Source organism: Python bivittatus, unplaced genomic scaffold (assembly GCF_059951505.1).
Source record: "Python bivittatus isolate LINGU-HERP-01145 unplaced genomic scaffold, Pbiv_v1 ctg000320_np1212, whole genome shotgun sequence".
Lineage (NCBI taxonomy): Eukaryota > Metazoa > Chordata > Lepidosauria > Squamata > Pythonidae > Python > Python bivittatus.
In genome coordinates, this window is record NW_028277052.1 from 4,901,029 (window position 1) to 4,923,622 (window position 22,594).

Sequence of the window (22,594 nt, forward strand, 5' to 3'; positions counted from 1 at the left end):
TTCCTTTCCTTTCCTTTCCTTTCCTTTCCTTTCCTTTCCTTTCCTTTCCTTTCCTTTCCTTTCCTTCTTCTCCCTCCCTCCCTCCCTCCCTGCCTTTCTTCTTTCTCTCCTCTTCTCTCCTCCCCTCTTCTTTCTCTGCCCTCCCTCCCTCCCTCCCTCCCATAAACTGTGAAAGGAGCCCCAACGTCCCCCCGTTTCCTTCTGCAGCTGCCGCAGCGCAAGAGCGCCTTCGGGTTAAAACCCAGACAGACCGGGAAGGCACCATTCTCCCGGAGCCCGAGGGGGGAGCGCCAGGCCGCCGCTCCCCCTCCCTCGCGGCGAGTTGGCACGCGCCGGGGAGGGGCGGCGCGGGGCGGGCATCTGTATACCGTTGCTAGGAGGGCGCCACGCCGGTGGCTTAGCGGGGCTGCGGAGGCTCGCTCTGTGAATAGCCCGCAGCGCTGCGGCTGCGGCCGGTGGAAGGTACCGGGCAGGTCTGGCGGGGGCGGAGGGAAGGGGCGCCCCCGAGGCGGCCTGGCTTGGCCGGGAGGAAGGAGAGGGGCGCTGCAAGCCGCTTCCCAGGCGGGGCGGTGAAAGGCGTGGTCCAACAGGGGCACAGTGGGCTGTGCGTCCCCTGTTGAATTTCTGCCTGTCGTGCAGCGTCCAAAAAGCCACGGAGGGGCGGGGGGGGGGGGGTTGGCAGATGCGAAGATACCCAGCTGTGCACCTTTCCCAAAAGGAGTGCCCGTGGGTAGGGTTTTCAGGCCAAGTCTGGCACTTTGGTTGCCACAGCCGGGTGGGCATTTAGATGCCTGGTGGCAGCAGCCTCCGGGTCACTGAGATGGGGAGAGACTTCTTGCAACGGTGGAAAAAAGCGTTTTCCCCTCCCCTCCAGGTGCACGCTGGGCCTCCCTCCGCTCCTGCACTTCCGGGGTGCCCAGGTGGGGAGGGTGCCACCCTGGAAGGCTGCAGGTGCGAAGATGTGAGCCCAGACCGCATGGCCTGCGCGCCTCTATTGCGCCAAGCGCGCAGCCAGCCTGTCGCTACACGCCGCATCCCGTGTCTTTGGGATGAACTTCACTGGGGTGGAGAAAGAGGGTTGTGCAAAGATGAACATTCACACCCGGAGAGACACACGCAAACTGCGGGGGTGCCGTGCAAGGCCTGCTGACAAACGGTTTCAGGAAGCCTAACCATAGGGATTGGCCCCTATCAGCTGCTTAATTATTATTTGATCGACTGACTTCGATTTCATTCAATTGATATAGCCCCTCATCTCACCTTCGTGTTTCCATTAGATTTCTCCCAGACCCACTTACATCCATATTCAGGTTTTACACTTTCGGAAGACGTGCAGGATCTATTTATCATTTATGAATGTATTAATCAAATTTACACATGCCGCCCGTCTCACCGGATAAGAATACATCTTGAAATCCAACCCTTTAAAACCTGGAGCTTCTGCACTCCGACGCCTTGTGAAATGTTCACGTCTCTAATACTTTGATGTTTGCTCTCAGGCGCATGCACTGAAAACGGCCAAAGGATTAAAGTCGAGACGCGACTGGAAACGATTCTTAAGATACGGTTGGCTTTACAGAAAACAGGGGGACATCCTTCGGGTCTCTTGCTTGAACTTTCCTTGGCAACATGAACGCTGGCAGCCCGTCGCCAAAAGGGCTGACCGAAGCCCACCGACGCTACTCTTTCCTGGAAACAGCATCGGAAGGGCTGTCCCAGAACGAATCGGATTCGGAAAGCCTGGCTCAGGAGGCCCGGTATCAGTGGGAGCTGCAGAAACGGATCCACAAAAACCAAGAACGGGTCAGTCGGGCCTGTCGGGAACAGGCGGACGAGAGCATGGAGGAGGACAGTCTGGAAGAAACGTCACACTTGAGCGAAGAAGGAGGGTCCGATGGGGAAGAAACACGGAGGCCAAGGGGAGGCCAGGATGGAGGAGGGAATCCAGAAAATGCAAGGTAAATGGGGCGAAGTTGGTTCTTCCATCTCCAGAGGTTAAAATCCTCGAGCCCACCATCTCTGCTGGGTTCAGACAAAGCAGTGTTCCTCCTCTGTTTTTTCTCTCTTCGGGGCAATTGCCCCGTTCACAGGAGAACCATGTAGGTAAGCCTAAGCAAAAACGAGTGAGGCTTATTCTCCATAGGTTGATTCTTCCGTTATGGACAGAACTGACAGCCTGATTTTTATTCTGAGGGACCGTGATTAGCCCTAGGACTTTAAGAACTGAGCTATGCTGCTTTCTTTCCCTCCTCCTCTTCCTGTTCTCTCTTTTTCCTTTGCTTTTCAGTGAGAAAGTTGGATGCAAGGATTGTCATACTGTCTGTGATAGGGATCTACCCCCCCTTGGAAGCTTAACATTTTTTTTAATAAATACAGGCAGTCCTCATTTAGTGACATCCTCGTTTAGCGACCATTTGCAGTTATGAAGGTGATGGAAAAGTAGCTTTACGACCAATGCTGGCATTTACAACCTTTGCAGGTCTGTAAAGCAAAGGAAATTTAGTATTTATGGACAGGGTTTGTTGTTTAGATTTGATTTTTAATGGATTATTTATTTAACTCTTTATGGGGGGATTTTTAATTGTTGATGGGGCTTCTGATTTTAATTGTGAGCCTCCCAGAGTCACCCGTTGGAGGGAGATGGGCAGCATACAAATTGAATAATAAATAAAAATAAATAAATAAAGCTGAAGTCAGATCGTAAGCACCGTCGCAGATTGACTTAGCGACTACTTCGCTTAATGACTGAGTTCTCAGTCCCAATTGTGGTTGCTAAACGAGGACGACCTGTAATTATAAATGCTTAGAGGAATGAGTTACTACAGACATGGTGTCCTTTTAGTTATTCATAAGACAGTTGTCCTGGGAGCAGATGAAACCTATTTGGCTATTTCTGGATCTTTGTAATACCAGACGTATGATTTTAATGAGCTGTGTTTTAATTCACCAATCTGTACGTTTGCCTTATATTTAATCCTGCCTTTGTATCAATTTTATTCTCTTTTTTATCATTTGCCAATTTCATAGTGAGCATTTTCTTCATCCTTTGCTTGGAAAATGCAGATAATCATTTTATAAGTAGTTAGCTGAATAAGTGGCAAGTTAATGGCTATAAATTTAATTGATTTCAAATAATATACACAGGGCTGCCATATTCAAGAGATCTTAGGCTGTATCATTCTGGAAAACATTATTATTTTGAAGGATTTTGGGGGACAGCACCAGCGGAACAGTTGTCCCTTTTTATTCAATAACTGCATAAGTGCAAAATTAAAACATTCCTCACTTGTCCTGAGAGCTGCATTAACTTTCCTCTTCTGTGCAAATAGAAAATTGGATTTGTCATGCTCAACAGAGCATTAATGCCACATAAATGCAAAATAATGGTGGTTTTCAAAGGATTAAATTAAGCCTGAATTGAAAAATGATAAACATGTTCCATTTAATGCCCTGCTTAGAGACAAACAGCAGAGAGAAAAAGGGAGTCTCATTATGAACAGCACACTTCCCATATGCCTCTTCGATGGGCAAAGTGGATAGTTATTGAATGTTTTTATCGCAAGCAGGAAAGGATGCTAATTGTATGGGGACCACGGCCTGAATCAGGCAGAGCCGGCAGGATCCTGACCTAGCATAGAACGTGCCATTCAAAGGAAATTTGATTTGATGTGTTTCCAAATTAGTGCCGGCTCAGATGGAGTCCATTAATGTTGACAAGTGTAACGCATGCTTACGATACCCGTACCCACTAGCAACTTCAGAAGGTGGACCGGTGCGCCTGTTCTGCGGTGTGCAACTCACAGCGCAGCCAGTATGTAGTGGAAGATGGGTAGACCCAGGAACACAGAGGGGGGAAAATCATTTTAACTGAAAGTGCGTTGGAGAGGAAACGGTTTGCTTTCATTTAGATTCCTTTTGCAAAACAATCATTAGCTGTGCCTTGGCTCTCACAGTCATACAAAGAGTTTGTACGGGACCATTTTTTGCTGTGGGTGGCTGCCAAGTATGACCTATTTCTGGGTTTTGAAATCTACAGAATCACTTTCTGCCTGCATATTGTTTCCATTACGGTGGGCAACGTACAGACCCAGGGGTGAATCCCATTCCCGAACATCTTTCTTGCAGCCCCCAGAACGCTCTTCAGCCACCACTACCCCACATCGATGGTATAGTTTCTTGCCATTTTAAGGCACTGTGTAGCTTAAGTCCTGAAAATGGCCTCCTGGGGTTTTGAAAAAACAAAAGGAAAGGAAAGGTCTAACACCTAATGAAACAGATTGATGAGTGACTGATTGAGTACCATCAAGTCATTGTTGACTCTTAGCGACCACGTGGATAGACTTTCTCCAGGAGGATCTGTCTCTAACGTGTTCCTTTTGGTTTCTCAACAACCCTGAAGAGGCTGGCTTTAATTCTGTGCACCACCCATGCTATCCTCAAGTCTCCTTAAAAAAACAAAATAAGAAATCCATGTCCTGCCCCCAACCATCAAGATGTTACCCATTTACATTTAGGAATAATTATTGCTAGTTGTGAGAGCATTGCCCAAACATGCGGAAATATGACTGAAGATCACAATCGATCTTTTGTGTAACTTATTACAAGAATCCACCGAAGTTTGCTACAGGATAAATTGTAAGTCATAGTATTAAGCTTGTCCCAGAGCAGGCTTCCCGAATCTGATGAATGGGAGGGCAGATTTCCCAATTTCCATGCTGGCTTGGGAGTCTCAGCGCATGAGGAGTGTGTGTGATTAGGGAAGGTTGCTTTGGGGTTAAACTGGTGTTGTGTGTGTAGTTTTGATTACCCGACCTCATTCAGGACAGAATTCTAGTCCTCTGATCTCCAATGGATGCAGAGAGTGAAGAAAGTGGTGCTCAGAAGCACGATTTGATTCAGATTCAGACCTCAATGGCTTACAGCATGTGTTTAAATCACAGTAAAGTGCATTTGAATCAGGACAAATAAAATATCGCCTCCCTTGAGAAAGCACCCTTAAGCCTCCTCCATCTTGCATGAATTAGTCTGGGAGAAAGAAGATGAGATTTTAAGAGTCTTTAAAAACAGTGATTCTCTTGGCCAACTTCTTAATTTTGTCTTCACCATTTGGTTTGCTTTTAGCCCTAATGAGGAAATTACGGACAAGTATTCTGACCTGCGCTATGATCCCAACTGGAAGGATAGTGAAAAAGGAAGAAGCTTTCTTGAGTTAGAAGAATCGCATCAGGAGGAGTGCAAAAGCTCTAGCTTCACTTCCCTTGAGTTGGCCTGCCATCCTTCCCAGGGGTTCGTATCCAGAAACTGCCAGTTACAGGAAAGACCCCAAAATATACCATCAGTAATCGCTAGAGAATTCTGGATCCCTTGTGATGAACCTGCAGATGGCTGGGGTGGCTCTTTCAGGCTGGATAAGAAAGGAAGAGAACCAGAGATTGTCTACCATTATAACAGCAATGACAGTTTGACCAGCAGTGGCTCCAGGATTCAGTTAAAAGTACCAAAGCCAAGATCTGAAAAAGACTTTATTGAAAAGAACAAACTCACTTTGGGTTTAGCAGCCCACCAGAACAATTCTTACCTTCGGCTGCATGGTAAAAAGCAGAGAGAAGGGTCTCAAGAGAAGGTATTGTTGAAAGATTCTTTTAATTAAAAAATTAATGGGAAACGGGCTTACTGCAAAGCAGAGCATTAACTTCATTTTACAGGGAGTCCCCAGTTTAAGAACGAGTTCCGTTCCCAAGGTCTGTCCTTAAGTCGAATTTGTATTTAAGCTGGAACAGTATTATTGTATAATACTCTATAAAAGTAGTATTGTGCAATTAACTCAGATCATTGTGTATTTAAATCAAATGTTGCTCCAGTAGGCTCCGTTCTTAACTATGGGTCGTCTGTAACCTGGTGTTCTTAACCTGGAGACTACCTGCATTTACAAGAATGCTTCTGGGTCCTGTAGACTAGAAAATAAAAATGGGAGATGGCTATTGTCCAGGACTTTTTTAGACGTGTCTTCAAAGTCAAAAAAACAAATGTGAGGGCCAGGGGGAGGAAGGATCTTGGGAGTCAGAAGAGGGAAAGAAAGATTTTACCTGTTTGCTTTATGGTAAGTGGGTGTTTTGTAAGTGAACTGTTTGTGAGTATCCACAGCAGGCTTTCCAAATTTATTTTCCAGGTAAAAGAGGTGCTTTGTAATATCATCTAACCCAGTGTTTCTCAACCTTGGCCACTTGAAGATGGGTGGACTTCAACTCCCAGAATTCCCCAGCCAGCATGGCTGGCTAGGGAGTTCTGGGAGTTGAAGTCCACCCAAGTTGAAGTTGCCAAGGTTGAGAAACACTGATCTAACCCTTTATACTTCATTCTTGGGTGAGTCTACTCAGAAGTCACACTGTGTTGAACGAGATTTCCAGAATCCATCCTTATTCCATTTGGAGGCTGTTGTAGCTCAAGTTTTATCCAGAAAGGAGAGGCAGGAAGACTGTTCTAGGGCTGTACATAATTTTGGATATGATTCCAAAAGGGTGCTTTGGTGCGTGCAAGAGCGCACCTATCTCTTGAAAGGAGCTGCATCTTTTCCAAGATTCAGCAGTAGGACAATTCCCCATGCTGGCTGTGGAATTCTGGGAGTTGAAGTCCACACAGCTTAAAGTTGCTGAGGTTGAGAAACACTGAGTTAGAGTTAAGTATGAACCAAGAAATCACCATTTGAAACCATGATCTGAAAGCCCAGCACACAGATTCATATGAGCACTTGTCCCCTATCCTTCCACGATGCCCACAGCTGCGATCCACAAAGCCGTCCTTTCCCCATTCAGATATATTCATTTTTCTATTTTTAATTTGTTGGATTTATATCCTGTTTTTTCTTTAGCAGCATTTTTTTAACACAAATCTATCTAGAATTAAATAATTGAAGCAGAGCATAAAGTTTATTTCAGGGGCCACGTCTACATGTAATACCAAACCAAATACCAAATGGCATATCAAGAAGAGCTCCTCTTATGCTAAGCCAAGGTTTAGTGTTACATTTGAACAGAGTTCAGGTGAGTTTCCTTAACTCTTTCAACCCCACTTCTTCTCAGCCCACCTCTAAAACAACATTTGTAATATCAGCCAGTCCTACTGTGTGGTTGATTGGCCGCATGCTTAACCAAAGGAACTACAGGCAACTCGAACTCTGAGATGAAGCCAAGGGTGCTGTGCTGTTGAGTCATAGATATATTTTTTAAAGCTAGTAAAAATAACATAACAGTAAGGACTGAGCAGCCTGGTATTATGGTTCATGGGAAGCTGACTATTTCTTCCCACAACTTAAAATTCCAAAAATCTTGTTTATTTTGACAGTGCGCTGTACGTGCCCTCACATAAAGGCTGCCTTTGAGAGGCCTCACTTAGTGACAAATTTTTTTTTAATTCGCACTCAATCGTTACCGATTCTGCGGCGACTGCCTGGATGAGTCCCTGCAGTTTTCAAGGCAAGGTGTTTCGGAAGTGGTTTGCCATGGCCTCCTTCCTAGAGCAGGGCCCAGCTGGCGAGCGCAGGAGGCGGGGTTTCTGTTGCTTCGCGCCTTTTTTGGGCGTGCGTGGCTTCCGTGTTACCGGCAACTGATCCCGTCTCCCGTGCAAGTGCCACCAGCATTTTCCTCCCACCGGGGTGAGAGTCCCCATTCATCTACTCACGTACGTTTTCGATCTGCTGGGCTGGCAGGAGCTGGGGAGGAAGCAGGAGCTCGCTCTGCTGTGCAGAGCTGGGCTCGAACCGCTGAAGTGTCGACCATTTCTGGCCGGCAACTTTCAGCGTCATTAAGCCGCTGCACCACCACGTCCCCTTAGTGACAAAATAGCCAGTCACAAAATTCCCATTTTCTAGAAAGCAAGTTGGTGAGGTTGCCCCCCAACTCTTTTTAGCTGCCACTCCCCCCCCCCCCGCACACAGACACACTTTCTTTTATTTTAGTTTGTTTTCCTTGGCCACGTGTTGTCCTTCCATACAAACTGTGGGGACTACAGTCACTTTCTATTTTTAATTTCCAAGAATGGTTTGGGAACCTCTGTGGGGCCTGTGGCATTTTTGGGGAAATAAGGATCATGATAGAAGCTGGTGTCTTTGTAGCCTTCCGGCTTTCCATTGATTTACTGAAAAGAATCAGAGGGGGGAATATAGCCAGGTGGGGCAGGGACCTGGTGAACAACAAGGGAGGTATCTGCGGTCACCGCGTTGCCTACTTCTGACTTAAGAAGCACGCCCCTAAAAATACGAGTATACCCTGCACAAAGCAGCCCTCGGGTAAAGGATCTTTTAGCATTTTGGGAAAAGCCTTATATTAATGCTCTCTGCGGCCCCGTTCTTAAATGGGTGCACACCTGCGCTAGACAGTATAAACCTGGGTGGAAGTGAATGTCCCCGTAATTCCCTGTGCATTTTCTAAAGCATCAGCTTCTCTTTGCAGCACTGCCTGATTCTCTAAGAATCCGATGATGAGCTTCTGTGATGTGAGAGAGGGCGAGAAGGAGCTGGGTCTATCTCACTCAGCTGTGCTTGGCCCGAGTTGCTGTCCTTCTAAAACCCCCCATCCCCTTACTTCAAAGCGAGAAACATAATGTACAATTTTTTAATGGCTCTAGACTAAGGCACTCAGGCTTTCTGTGGCACTGCGCCTTACCTCCGTGTAAACACCTAATCAAGATTGCCTGTGCTTCGACAATAGCAGCCAAATGCAATTCAAGAACCAGAAGGCTTTGAAGTCTTCCTGCAAAGGCCGGTTTGCTAGTCCAGGATAATGACATGTCATGATTGCTCGCCTTTGTTGTCTCTTTTCAGCAGAGAAGCAATTACGGGCCTCAATTTAATAGAATAGACATTACACAGCTTATGATGCTCAAAATGCAATTTCATTTGATCATTTTCTCAATTTGATTGGCATTAATAGAACAGTTCGGGGGGAAAAAAAATTGCGGGTCGAAGTTGTGTCCTGGTCTTCTTTCAAAGAGCTAATGCAGAAGTATGCTCTACCTGCCTGGCATACGAAAGCTGAGTTCCTCACAAGCACAAACATTTTTCCCCCAACTGAAAACCTTTTCCAGGGGAGTTCAAATCTGGGCTGGCTTCTTAATGTTTTTGCCCTCTCCTGTGTTGCAACTGATTGGCTCAGTCATTAATTAGTATTTGGATCAATGCAACTCAACAGGAGGGTTATTTATATGCGCTTACAACCATTAAAAGTTCCAGTGATGAACTTTGCTTGGTTTCATATTTGGAGAGAGTGCTCCTGTGCCCATCGTTGTCCTTTCCAGCTATTCTAAGCCCCAGATCTTGGCATGCAATAAAACCTTCCTAGCTGGAGAGACACATCACATCATGCTTAATCAAAATGTGTTTGCTATTGGCCCAGCATGCTGGTTGCATCCAGCCATTATGGATAATAAATTTAGGGTCTTGTGCAACGGCAGCCAATTGTGACTTATTTAATAAACCATGACTAAACAAACCTTCCCCTGGCACATGTGTGAAATCACCGAATGTTTTATGGAGAGCATCCTTTGAGAAGAATCAGCTCTGTTTTGCTATTTTCTTGCAAGGGGGGCCTTCCCCAACTAGAATTCCCCATCCATAAATTTCTATTGCTATGGAAGTGAGATATGGCATCAGAAGTTCTCAAGTTAGGCAGTACAAATATATTTCACTGGTATTTATTTCGTTGGCATTTATCATCCACAATATTTCCTAATCTACTTATAGGCTTAGTTCAGATGATGCTTTAAAACTCTGAATTCTTGATGGCCTAAAATCTCAGATTGTCTTGTCCTGAGCCTTGACATCTTCACTTGAGATTTCTCCTTGAATACACGATCTGCAGAGTTGAGGCATAAAACAGAAAACGTTTTAGTAATGGTTTCTGGATTCTTCAGTGTTCTCCCCAGATTGGCCTGCCTGGTGCCATTTTCAATGGCTTCCCAGTGCCAAGCAACGATTCTAGAATTCTCCCGGGGTCTTCAACTTCACTTTTATTTTAGCATCTTGGCAGCGTCATTTCTCTGTCTTTGAGCTGTCATTTTAGCTCTGCAAGGATGCTTTATGAGTCTGTATCTGATTTCATTCTGACAGAAATTGTGTGAAGGCTCTGCTTTCCTTATCAAATGTTAGCACTTTGACACAAATTTCATTTTGGTTTTATGGTTCATTGGCCAGCTAACCCTTCTTGTGATTCAGCTGATGGGATGAGACCAAGTCTAAGAAACGTGTTTGTCAGAGTCAATAACTAAGACCCAGTCTCCAAAGTTAGCTTACTGACTTTCCTTTATTTTAATTACTGGGCTATCTACTAGCTTACAGGAAAAGAAGACAGTAGAGACAGGACTGTAAAACCATAACATCTGAAGAGAGCAAGAAGATCTGCCAGGGAGGATAAATCAGCAATCATAAACAGGACGCAATTCTCACTAACATATTGCTGACCTTTGAAACTGGCTTTAGAACTGGTCATTCTTTTTTTTAAGTTGGATTTTCTGATTAGAGCAGGCTAGAAATCCCCCAGCAAGAGATTAGTGCCCGTGTATCTGTAACACACACACATGCAAAATACATAAAGAAAAAGAGAAATAAGGAATAGAAACAGAAAGAACAAATATACACCCACAGGGGCACGCACATAGAGACCCAAATGTGTCTCTGTGTGCACGCACGTCCGCGTCTGTATTTATTTATTTATTTTACAGGGCTGCTTGATCAGTAATGGCTTAACTCCAGTGGCTGCTGGAGACGTAGGACTATGGAACAAGAGTCACTACATACAAACATTAATCACTAGAGAAAAGGTCCAGCTAACAAGTTATCATCTTGCCACCTGGAATCTGGATTCCCCAGGGCTAAACCTTTCACTAAAACATTCTGCTCTATATGTGACTTAATAACTACCATTAAGCAGTTACTCTGAGTGCATATACTCTACCCAGAACGCCGGTGTGGTTAACAAAGGAGGCCTGGGGCGAAGGCAGGATGAAATAGAGGAGGCCAATGCAGGCAAAGATTAAATGGACTGTGGGCGGCTTTGTGTGCTACCCCTGGGAAGTCCCCATCTCACCTCATGAGGAGTAGCACCTGAGGCCTTAACTGGAAGTTGATGAAGCTTTAACTTAAAAAAAAAAACAGAACACAAAACAGCTTTCAGTTTTGAAGGTCCTTTCCAAGGGCCAAGAAGATTCTTAACCTCGGGACCGAGACTGATCCAGCAGACCAGCCGCTGGAGTGGGGGACAATGCAGGAGGATCTCTTCCATAGGTCTAGAGCGACATGGGAACTTTCTACCGACAAGCCGTGTCAAATCAGGTTCTTTTCCTACAACAGAAGTGGACAACCTCTGTCGATCCTGAAATCCAGTGCTCTGATTTCCTTCCACCCCCCACCCACCGCCTAGGGCTTTTTACCAAAAACCAACCCACCCACCCCCAAAAAGCATGGAGTTGCCTCATTGATTTCACTGGGCCTCCTCTAAGCCTGCCTACCTCAGCCTCTGACCTTCTCCTCTTTGTGATGAGCAATTTTGCACACTAACACCTAATAAATGCTCATTCCCTTTATCCCAGGTTATTTCTTTAGCAAGTTTTTTATTCTTTCCCACCCAACAGAATGTTGGAAATAAGTGATGTCCAAAGCTCAAGATTCTGGTTGGCTGTCAATGAGTGCAATGACACTCCAAAACATGAGCAGAACAGGACCAAAGGTGAATATGCCAGATTGAGGCCGGGATTGTGGAGAAAGGATCCCCCTCAAGGCATTGCTACAGGAGAAGACATTGGTCAATGGCTCAGAAAGTTGGCAGCTGTTCCTTGCTAAGCCCCCCATTTCCAGATCGTGTGGTGCATTTGTAGCCCACCCCACATTTCTCTGTGCAGATAGACCCAAGCATATGATGACTGCTGGTAAAGGGATCAGAAAGAATTCCAGAAGCTCTGCATGTTTCCCCTATCTTGTTTCTCTTTTTAAGACCTGATACGGTTCTATTGATGCAAGAACTTGCAATTAAGGGAAGGCCTTCTGACCCTGATTTTTTTTTTCCTGGCAGATGTTCTGAAGCATTGTGCTGAGAGTACGGCAGCCAGTGAACAGTCCTTGGGCTTAAAAAGATGGACCACTTACCAAGCATGCCCTTAATTTGTTCAGTTCAGATAAAATCTAATTTGCTTCTTTTCATGAAGCAAACGTTTTTCGCTTCTTCGCTTCTGCTGTCTGTAACAAAGATGAGTTGATAATCTCACAAATGTTTCTTTTCAGAAAATATATTATACCATGAGATGCACAAATATGAGGCATTGATTACTAACTAGACAGTGGTCAGAGCTGAATATGGGACTAGCTTTATCCCTAGGTCAGATGCTACCAAAATCAGAACCAGAATAAACACCCTTGTCTACCTTCCATGCATATTCTAAGATACAAGTATCTCAAATTTCAGGGTTGGTTTGCTTTTCATGGAGAAAACTGTTACCTTCTGTTGGTTCAAGGTCTGCATACCAACCTTTGTGTGGTATGTTGAGGACTACAATCCAAAAGTAGGTAGGAGCAAACCTGCTTTTTGGGGCTAGATTTTGGCATGTTAAGGAGTGAAGTAGGTGCCTGAACTCTCTGCAAGTCTTAAGACACCCATTTTGCCCTTTGACACCTCCCAAAAATGCAATAAAAGGGCTGAAAAAAATGACCTCATTCTGATTATGGGAAGGGCACTGTGGATCACAGAAGTGGGCTGGCAGGCTGTACCTCTTGTACCTCTGTCCTAAAACATGATGTATTGAGGAAACCACCATGACCTGGATGTACATCCTGGTTTCCACATCATACCAGTTGGGCTCACTTCACACACTAAGCAAAACCCAAACAAACTGAATGATAGCTTAGCAGGTTGGGTGAATCAAGCTACAGTGTCAAACCATTGTATAATCATGACACCAGATTTCAGTAAAACAGTGCTAAAGTTGCCATTCTTTCTTGAACTACTGCTTCGTCCTAATGGCTCAAAGTGATGGGTTCTTGAACAACCTGTTTAAAGTTTCAGTTTAAAATTAGTTGGACTTACTGTTTGTTTCCAAAGTCTTTGAATTATTTCTTCAGGTCTGCTTGGATTCACCTTCACATCAGCCACATCCCAACTCACAAAGATGGCCTAAAATGCCCTCTGTCATATTTAGCACTTTTTAAATTTAATGTCATTTGCCTTATCCCCTCAAATTTCTCCATTTTTATCCTACCCTAGGAGAGGCTGGTTTGTTAAAGGCCCCCAACAAGCATCTTGGCAGGTCTCCCTGTTCTTAGTCCAAAACGCCACATGGATTAATTCCCCACCAGTAGCAAGCCACAATGATAGGAAACTAACTTATATGCAATAATGTCATCATGTGAATGCTGCCATTATGTAGTTGTGTTCTAACTTCTGATGCAAGTATGTAAGGTGGATCATTTGTGTGACGCTGTCATAATGTATTTCTCCATTCTCTTCCCCTTCCCCATTGATGGCCATGCTCCCCAATTTCATGTTTTTTGTGATAGATCCTACGAAGGGCTGCTGGTGTCTAAAGTACACAGAGTAGCTTGGGGTAGAAAAACAGGACAAATTTACAGTGTGAGAGCCACTGTTGGTCTAGCAGTCCAAGTATTGGATTAGGACACTAGAGTGCCCACTCACCCGTGAAGTGTGCTCTTGCACAGCTCCCCAGGCAAAGTCTAGCAGGCAAAGAGCCTTCAAGTTACAGGATATGATTCTGAATCTGGAAAAGGGAAACCAGCTACATTTATTCTAAAGCTTGTACAAATAATCAAGAAGTCTAAAGGTCGTAAAGTGAAACAAGCATGAAAGCCACAACTTAATTCCACAGCATTATTTATCCTAAAAGAAAGAAGGACCAGATGCATTTAGCAGAAATCAAAACGTTCCTCTATGCTGACATGGAGGCCGCAATCCAGCAAACAATTGAGGACATGGCAACGTAGCAAAATATCTCTTGTGAACAGATTTCCAAAGCACAGTTTAGAGAGCCCCCGTTGTTTCAAAGTCAAACACCTGAATTTATTCCTGGTACAAACAGGCTATTCTGCTGGTGATGTTCTCCTTTGGGAACCACGCTGCTTAGCTTCGATAGCTAAAGCAAGCAAACATTTCTTAATAATCTCAAAAATAAAATCCGATTAGAGCCAGAGAGATGTGCTGAGGGTTGGCATCAAAATCCCCTGAACCCAGGACCTCCTAATGAAGTGAAATATATGAAGTCAACTAGTTTACAAAAAGACCACTTTCACACATATATAAATGCATGCATATACATCAGAAGCAGAGCTTTTAAATTAAATCTGTTTATTGTGCTAAAACACAGGCAAATGTGGGCTTTTTGATTCCATTATCTTATATTTCTCCTCCATGAAATACAAATGCCTTTTGGACAGCCCAGCGTTCCGTCTTTAGCCAAGTCAGTTTAATTTGTCCCCATGGCTTATTGTAAGAATAAAATAATTTATTACCCTTCTGAAACCACTGAAGAAACAGTGGGAGAGAAGGGAGATTGAATACAAATAAATAGATGTATATGCAAGGGGGGAGGAGGAACGTTTGCCAGGCTTTGACCACTACAGCTTTGAAACACCTGTCACTTATGGCATATTAGTGCCCGTCAGACTTCTTAGAACATTTTTCTTATGCAACCAATGTAGAACAAAACCTAAGTTTCCCATACGATTGCTCATTTTAGGCTCACCAGTCTGCAAGGTCTCTGACGGATGGAATGAAGTCAGGGCAAACTGCATCCTTGAGAGAAGCCCCCTTAAGCGAGAGTTCCATCCAACATCCCTTAGGAACCCAAGTGGAACTAAGAAGGCATCTGAGCGGTGGTAACAATCTGTTAGAATTTGAGAATGCTTGTGCAGATTCCAGTGCTTACAGAGAAACATCCGATTTGGAGCAGGACACCAGATGTGCTTTGCATTGTGAGTTATATCCATCTGCCTGCCTTTCCATTGCAGATAACTCCAGTGAAGACAGCCCGTTCTCTGCCCAAGCACCATACCTTCCTCAGCACCATGCCAAGAAAAATTCCAAGAATTTAACCTTTGCTAGGAAGCCTCTTCAGCAGAGCTCATTCCACAACTTTCCAGGGCTTCTTTCACCATGTGCTGGTGAAAAGAAGAAGTGCCAACACAGCCTTGAAAACATCTCTGGACCCCATCACCCATATTCCTACAGGTGTACCGTTTCAGAGCCTCAGCCTTTCACCCATCATGGCAAACACTGGAATGCATTAGGGCACAAGGGTGTTTCATATGCGTACAACGGTGGCCAGCAAGAGCCGGTAAACGGAGCAGTTTCATCTTGCAAACCTTGGCACATTTATACAGAAGAGATCCCTAACAACTATGCTTTTCATTACTCAGGGTAAAGATAATGTTTTATGAATACTGTTTTAAGAAGTACTCAATGAGATAGCATATTGACACCTACTTATTTTATTTTTCCACCCATTGAACAAACGTCAGCGTAGCCAAGGCTTTCTGGAAAAGTAGAGTTTGAGACGAAGGGCTGGTGGGAAGTAGCCCTGTGGGTGTTTGGGGAACAGCCGTAGGTATGAAGGCAGGAACAGGAAATGGCTGGAGACATCTCAGCATCAGGTGGTTGACGATGGGAGTGGTACTGAACGAGTGATGATCACAGGAAGGGATGCATTGGGATACCAAGGTAGAAAAGTAAGAACAAGCAGGAATGTGAAAGTGAGCATAAGAAATGTAGGCGGGATCCAAAGATAGACTGGAAACTAGAGAAGGGATTTGAGGAGAGGACTTGCATGATGAGAACATCATCAACATTGGATTATTTTGGTTGCAGGGTGCTAAAGGGATGCAGATGGACAAGGGGGACAGCCTAACAAGCTGCTTATAAAAGTCAGTCCCTTTTCATTGCTTTTCTGTCTTTTTTCCTGGCACGCCTCTTTACTTGCCCTTGTTTCTTGAGGCCACCTCAGCCACTTGCTCCTCACCCGATAAACAGAACCCTATCTCCAACGGCACGGCTCATCCAGGCAATAGAGCAGCAGCATCGTGAAATCTCTCAGCTGGCAGATGACCACCTTGCTAGGAATCAGGTGGCCAGCATGTTTCCACCCATAATCCAGAGAGGGGAGAGCGACTCGCAGCTCCATCTGGAGAGCTGCGAAGAGACCCAACCCGTTCTCAGCCGCAGCAATTCTGAAGGCTACTTGCTTCAGATGGAAAAGCAAAAGGAAAGGAAAGAAAAAGAGAACCGGAAGGTAAGCAAAGAGATTAACGAACGGAGCAGGGAGGTGTGTCGATTTTTATCCCGTACTAAATTACGTAGTCATAACGATTTAGTAGATTAGCAAGAGTTTCTGATTCTCAGTGGTTTCGCAGAAGTCACAGTAAAAAATATATTTCTCTCCATTCATAAACTAGGCAGCTAGACTCCATCTATAGTAAATCAGATGTAAATGTGAAGTTCTTGTATGACACTCTTGCCTAGAGTTTGTAAGTTAATAGGCATCTATCTGAACTGCCATTTTGCAGGATCCTGGTTCCCCAAAAATGTCTGTGCCTGAAAAGAGCATCCACCTTTTAGTTCTCCATGACCACCTGCAGGGTGAAGAGAAGATCTGGTGATTTACTTGGAGGCATCTGTTAGGAATAGCAGGAACGCAAAAAAGATGCTACAGCCTCCATAAGGGGTGGGAAAGGGTTGGTCAGTCACTTTGTTATTAATGACATTGTTTCTTTGGGGAAAGCAATTATTCCAAAGTATTAAACTTTCTGTTGAGATGATGCACGGCTGTCTCATCTTACATGAGGCATTCTAGTGTGCCTGAGAGAAGAGGGAATGCAGAGGGAATGCCTCTCTGAAAATCCAACTTTCCGTTCACCAGTTAGGGAAACCCCTTTTTCCCTAATGGGTGCCCTCCAGATATTGTGGGGGGACCTCCCATAACCTTCCAAGCAGTCTTGCGTCAGCCCAGCGAGGAAAACAGTGTAACCTCAGAAAACACCATAAGTGACCAACAGTTAATTACAGAACCCAACATTAAGGAAAGAGTGGAGTCTCCCCAGTCTGACTTCTTTGCCATTTCTTTCTCTCCTTCCTACCATACACAATCCGGCCTCTTGAGGGGCACAGCGGGCACCCTTTCTCTATTAAGCTGTGGTCCTTGTAAAATGGTTTCAAACACGGCCACTTGTCTAAAGTAGCAGAGAGAGGCTGCAAGTCCTATGGGATCATTTTCCTCCATGTATCCTTTGCTTTTCAGCTCGGCCTCCGTCCTCAGTTTTACAGGGGAACAAAGGCCATAGCATGGGTTTCTGAAGATTAAGATAGAAATGTCCTTGCCATTCTGCTACCAAACCCAACTCTGGGACACTTTCTCTGAGATTTCTCTTTGAGTTCCTTTTTAAAAAAGTGGTCCGGGTTTCCTACAGTGGTTTGTATGTTCAAAATATCATCAGAAATTCCCAAAGTGGCTTTTTTTGCACAGAGACTTGGGGCCTGTTTTAGGACAGACTAAATGCATTTTTGCACAGACTTGGGGCCTGTTTTGAGGCTTACTGCTTGACTGGCATTGAGAAGAAGTTAGATGGATTAAAATTGTAGCTACAGCGTAGATGTCTTCTTTTTCAGTCCCCCTCCTTCCCTTGTACTTAGACTATTTATCACCCTCTTTGGGAAGGAAGGGAATAACATTCTTATTCTGAAATTTCTGAAGAATTTCTTGGAAGGACAGCAGTGGTCAGAACTCCAAAACATACCTTGGCTGTTCCTCTGAAGTCCACACTTTCGAGAAGTTTCCTGCTCAAAGTTTCCCATTTTGATAGGTAAACCTTTCTCAGACCAAGCTGAGATGAGACAAAGTTGGAGAAGCTGTTCCACAGAATTCCATAAATGCAAAAGACATTGGAGATGAAGGTTTTCATTCTTCTTTACATTCTTCTTTGTTAGTTTCAGGTCTGCCTTTCCCAAACCCATTCTCAAATCTCTTTGGCACCGCTGGTTTTCCTCAAGTATGTAGTTGGGAAGTTGTGACTCTACAGTTAATGCTGAAATTTACAGTGGGAAATGATAGCTTTATGCTGAAAGTCTTAAAAATATAATTTCTTTCTGGCTTATCATTATACTTGAGCAATATTCCTAGTGCCCGGAAAGAACTGGGAACATTGCTTACTTCTGACATAAGAAACTATGGCTTCTATTTACAAGAACATTCCTCAGTGAGCCCGGGACTTGCATGATTACACTCACACATCACACATTTCCTCCTCTTCTATGTACTAAAGGAGGAGATCAGAAGCCTTCTGGATTTTAAACAAGCTGCGCTTCCCCGTGATAGCCAGATGCAAAGAACTGTGGTTTGTTTAAACTGTAGTGAATGAGAAGAAGCCAAGATCAAAGTGTAGAATCAGATTCTAGCTAGTATTTAAACAAATCACAGTTCGAGTTTGGCATTCACAGAGAACTTTGATTACTTTAAAACAGAGCAAATTCTTAATAGGAATAGTCTCCTTTTTGCAGCAAAGGAGAAGGGAGGGCAAGTGGGTGAGTTTCCAGTTTATTCACATAGTACAAAACTATTGTTTCCCATTGTGTCTAAGGTAGCCCTTGATCCTGGTTCTTCCTTTGTGGTATATGGACATATAAACTTCCTGCTTTTGTTAACTCCTCTCCCGATAGCTCTGTCGCTGTTTTTTCTGCTCTTCCTGTAGCTGATTCTTGCTGGGCCCACATTGTTCCTTGCAATTTTACCTCTTTGTTCAGGGCTCTAGGGCAAAAGGTTACATGAAGATGGATGTGAGGCTTGGAGGCCTTGGACCTGACTATGAAACCATCAAAGAAAAAGTAAGAAGAAGAATGCTGAGCCAAATGGGGCATTCATGTGACTCAAAGAAATCTTTGGATATAGTTCTCTATTTTGGGGATATGAGAGATCCTGACTGCTACAAAAGAGGTTGTGTGTGTGTGTTTGCATATGTGAATTTTATTTAATTTATTGATTAATAAATTTTATTTATGCATTTCTTTAAAAAACGTAAATCTCTGCTAGAGGGGAGAAGTTGATCATTACTGGCATTCTAATCATTAGGCCCTGTCTAACCTCAGAAATTGAAGAAGAGAAGGGAAAATGTCACTGGAAGATCTTAACAGGTCTTGACCACCTTCCTTTCCTTGCTATCTCCCTTGGGTTCTGTTCTTTGTGACCAAAATAAATAAATCAATGTCCAGAAAACTTCTGGCAGCATTCAGAGTAGATCATGCTTCCAGGCTGTAGCTCTTTTTGGTCTTGGCAGAACGTATCCATTAGTCAGCGTTCACCTGCAGAGAATTCCAATTGCTGATAAGTACGCCCAAGTTCATTCTCTTCTGGTGGGTTCAAGTGTGCATTACTTTAATGCAATCGAGCTGCTCCGGTGAATTTAGATGGACTTGGCTTTATCGCAAAAGGGAAAAATGGAAGTCAACGCAACCAAGCAAATGTAGTTGTCGAAGAGCTGAATGCACATTATGCCCTGTTAGGAAACATCAGGTGTTACTAGACCAAAGGAGAAGATGAACCGATTAGCCAAAAAAGACTCTGAGAAAAGGGTCTTTCCCTTATCCCCTCATTTTTACTTTATTTATTTATATTTCAATAAATATAAATAATATTTTGATGTTTTGACTTCAAATGATTTCACAGGTTGCTCTGAATGGAAGCATGTTGGGTATCTTCCATGTTACTGATACAACAGGGTCGGTATAGCCGTTACAGGTTAGCAACAGCATCAAAAAAAGTTGCTGTTTCAAGTAACACAAGAATTTGGTGGTGTGCAGCAGTTTTAGAAATTTTGACTTCCCCCGTCCTTACAATGATCGTATGCGTATACTTTACCTATTTCAACATAATCCCTTGGGTATTTCAAATGATGAAAGAAGAAACCCAAAAGCTCAGATATAATTAACACCTCACTTGACAAAATAAGTAAATAAGACCAGCAACAAATAAAACAATCTGCCCAACATTTTAGCAAGTCTTGGAACAACCTTTAACAGCAACTAGAAAAAGGTAAAGGTCTTCCCACTGTCAAAAGGAACAACATTCCACCAGGCTGGGCCCATCACAATGACTCTTATGATGGTGATTTTGGTACCACCCAGCCCTGCTGGAGAGCAGGTTGGGGGGACAATAAGTGAAATCATCCATCATATCCACATCCTGTCTTTTCTGTAAGAAATTCAGGGGAGATAAGCTCATAAAATCATGACTGGCTAAGTATAACTGAGCAGGGGTCTCTAAAACCTGGGATCCCCCCTGTTCTAAATCTAGCTGTCTGTGTGCCACGCTGCCTTCTAAAGATCACACTTGAATTTTTCAGTACTCATGAGCCTGCCCTTAAACTCCTCCCGTTTGCCTTTTGACAGTCAGAAAAGATGAAGCACCAAAAGGTTTATGCCAAGCAAGTAAACGAACAGAATCTGAAGAATATCGCAAGTGCACGGAAACGTCAGCCAAAAACGGAGAACAAATCAGTGGTGTCAAGGCAGAAGGTAGGAATCAGCAAAGCAACACGGCCAGCAAGAGACTGTGTGGAAAGATCGAGACCGCCTTCTCTTGAATGATCAAAATGCCACTCATTCTCTGTCTTGACATGAATCTGGATCTTTAGCACTTCCATCAAAGGGGCGTGGTGATCCAAACATAGTCCCCTTCTTGCTAGCATTTTCATGACAGTTTATTGCAGTTCTTCTAGTTTTAGCATTCTGGCTTGAAATGCTAAGGGGGCAAGATTGCAGAAATCTTGCAAGATTTCCACTTATGGGGGGCAGGGTGGGCAAGCATTTATGTACCCTCAGACATGATTGTATAATGTGCCTACCACCTCAAAGAGTTGCCAATAAGACACCACTTAGCTGAGATCAAGTCCTACCAAATTTGGTGGTGGAGCAGCAGAAGGGTGGCATCTGCAGAGAAGCACTTCTGATCCCAAGCGTAAGATAAGGAAGGGAAGCTGTAAAATTTCCCTTGGTTTTAGTACGTGAACCAGACAATGTTGTTATTCATTCCTTACATGGACTGTGTGGCCAGGAAAACAGAAATCTCCATTTACCTGCTGGTTCTATGTTCTTAAAATTTTTACTTCCAGACCATTTTTCTGCCATGGTTCTATTACAAGTTGAAATCTGGAATTTCAACTTGGTGAAAAAAATTACATGGAGAGGTTTTTTTGAGGTTTTTTTTCCCCCCCTTTTAGATGGGGGAAGAATTTGTGGGGATGCTGATATAGGAAAACACACACACACACACCCCGCTTCTTCCTTGTAAACAGTCTCTTTCTAATCTTGGGTTAGAGATTTTTAATGACCAGTTTTTATGGTCTTATTTTCTTACTTCTGCAGGCCCTTGAGTATGCCAAGACAATTCCCAAGCCCAGACTCTTTGTCTCAAGACCGTCAGAACAAGAGACCAAAGAGGAGAAAAACCTGGCGCGCACTTTAAACGGAGAGAACCTTCCTCCAATCTCCTCTCTAGAATCGCTGAAAAACAGGCATGAAAAGGAGAAGCAGGTGGTCGCTGCATTCAAAACACTCCATATTGTCTGATGAGCCCATCCCCAGAGGGACCATCAGCCTTCGCGGGAGCAGGGCTACTGAGCTCTTCCACTCATCCATTCTCTTCTTGCCATGTTCACTTGGGGTCCTAAAGGACTAGCGTACAATTATGAGTTTGATGAACTTCTTTTAGATCTGGGACGTTTTCCATAAGTTGCATTCAGCCTTACTTATTTTTGTTGGATTTTATTGTTGATAATTAAAGCATTGAATATATGATGATCTAAAAGTGGTCTTTCTTTTCCCTCGTTTCCATGGCTTCCCTTCCAAAACCGTTTGATGGCTCAAGGACCAGCCTAAACGAAGCACCTGCTTTGAGCAGTAGACCAGGACAGAGAGTGAACGAGGCCAATTGCCCCTCTTCCCCATTTCCCTTCCCATTGGTGGCTCAGAGCTGTTATTTCATTGCACCTCAAGTGTGCGCTTTGAAGAGCAGCGGGTCATCATGTGGCATCCTATATGCATCATGGGGGGGGTACTCAGAGTCATGGATTGTGAGGGGGTGCCACAAGTTGTGGTGGGAGGAGAACCTGCCGTTCTCCCTCCCCTCAGGGCCACATCTTCACACTGCTGTCAAAAAATAAATGATGGTGCTCAGGAGGGAACAGCACAGAAGGCCTAATTAGGACGAGGTGTTTGGAGAAAGCATCAGGCTGCTTGGACGATGTCACCTCAGCTTGGCTGTTGCTGCAGCTGAAAATGGGCTCCTTGAGGACTTCCAAGTCCCTCCTTATCAAGCTTTCATCAAATGGCATGGAAGTGTTCTTGCCCTCAGGCATGTTTCCCTCAGCAGAAGAACAAGTTCTGACATCCAATGTATAATGTCAGTTGCTGAAATGCAGATGACCCATTTTGTTTTTCATTTCTTTCAACAGCCGTTTCGCACATTAAGTCAACTCTCCCTTGAGTTTAGCTCAACTCCTGATGACTTCATGGACATGTCCATGTTTTCTTTGGCAACAGTAGGGAAATGGTTTGCCAAT

General features: G+C 44.1%; 1 protein-coding gene across 4 annotated transcripts; it reads left to right on the forward strand.

Moving 5' to 3' along the window:
- The first annotated feature begins 385 nt into the window (after positions 1–385).
- JHY (junctional cadherin complex regulator) lies at positions 386–21,815 on the forward strand. Of its 4 annotated transcripts, XM_088139002.1 has the most exons (9): positions 386–462; positions 1,500–1,958; positions 5,122–5,623; positions 14,731–14,869; positions 15,002–15,410; positions 15,984–16,278; positions 18,783–18,863; positions 20,424–20,549; positions 21,399–21,815. In XM_088139002.1, the coding sequence occupies exons 2-9, from the start codon at positions 1,630–1,632 to the stop codon at positions 21,600–21,602; spliced, it is 2,085 nt and encodes a 694-aa protein (XP_087995128.1). In that variant the 5' UTR covers positions 386–462; positions 1,500–1,629; the 3' UTR covers positions 21,603–21,815. The 4 variants fall into 4 exon arrangements, with proteins under 4 accessions (XP_087995128.1, XP_087995125.1, XP_087995127.1 ...); XM_088138999.1 differs by having other exon boundaries at positions 14,731–15,410; XM_088139001.1 differs by having other exon boundaries at positions 14,731–15,410; positions 18,783–18,972; positions 21,399–21,536.
- The last annotated feature ends 779 nt before the right edge of the window (positions 21,816–22,594 follow it).

Bases quoted from the DNA above. Each gene is read 5' to 3' on its own strand.
- JHY (XM_088138999.1), top strand. From the start codon at position 1,630: ATGAACGCTGGCAGCCCGTCGCCAAAAGGGCTGACCGAAGCCCACCGA. The intron at 5,624-14,730 runs GTATTGTTGAAA...TGCTCATTTTAG, and splicing joins GAGAAGGGTCTCAAGAGAAG to GCTCACCAGTCTGCAAGGTC. The intron at 15,411-15,983 runs GTAAAGATAATG...TTGTTTCTTGAG, and splicing joins TATGCTTTTCATTACTCAGG to GCCACCTCAGCCACTTGCTC.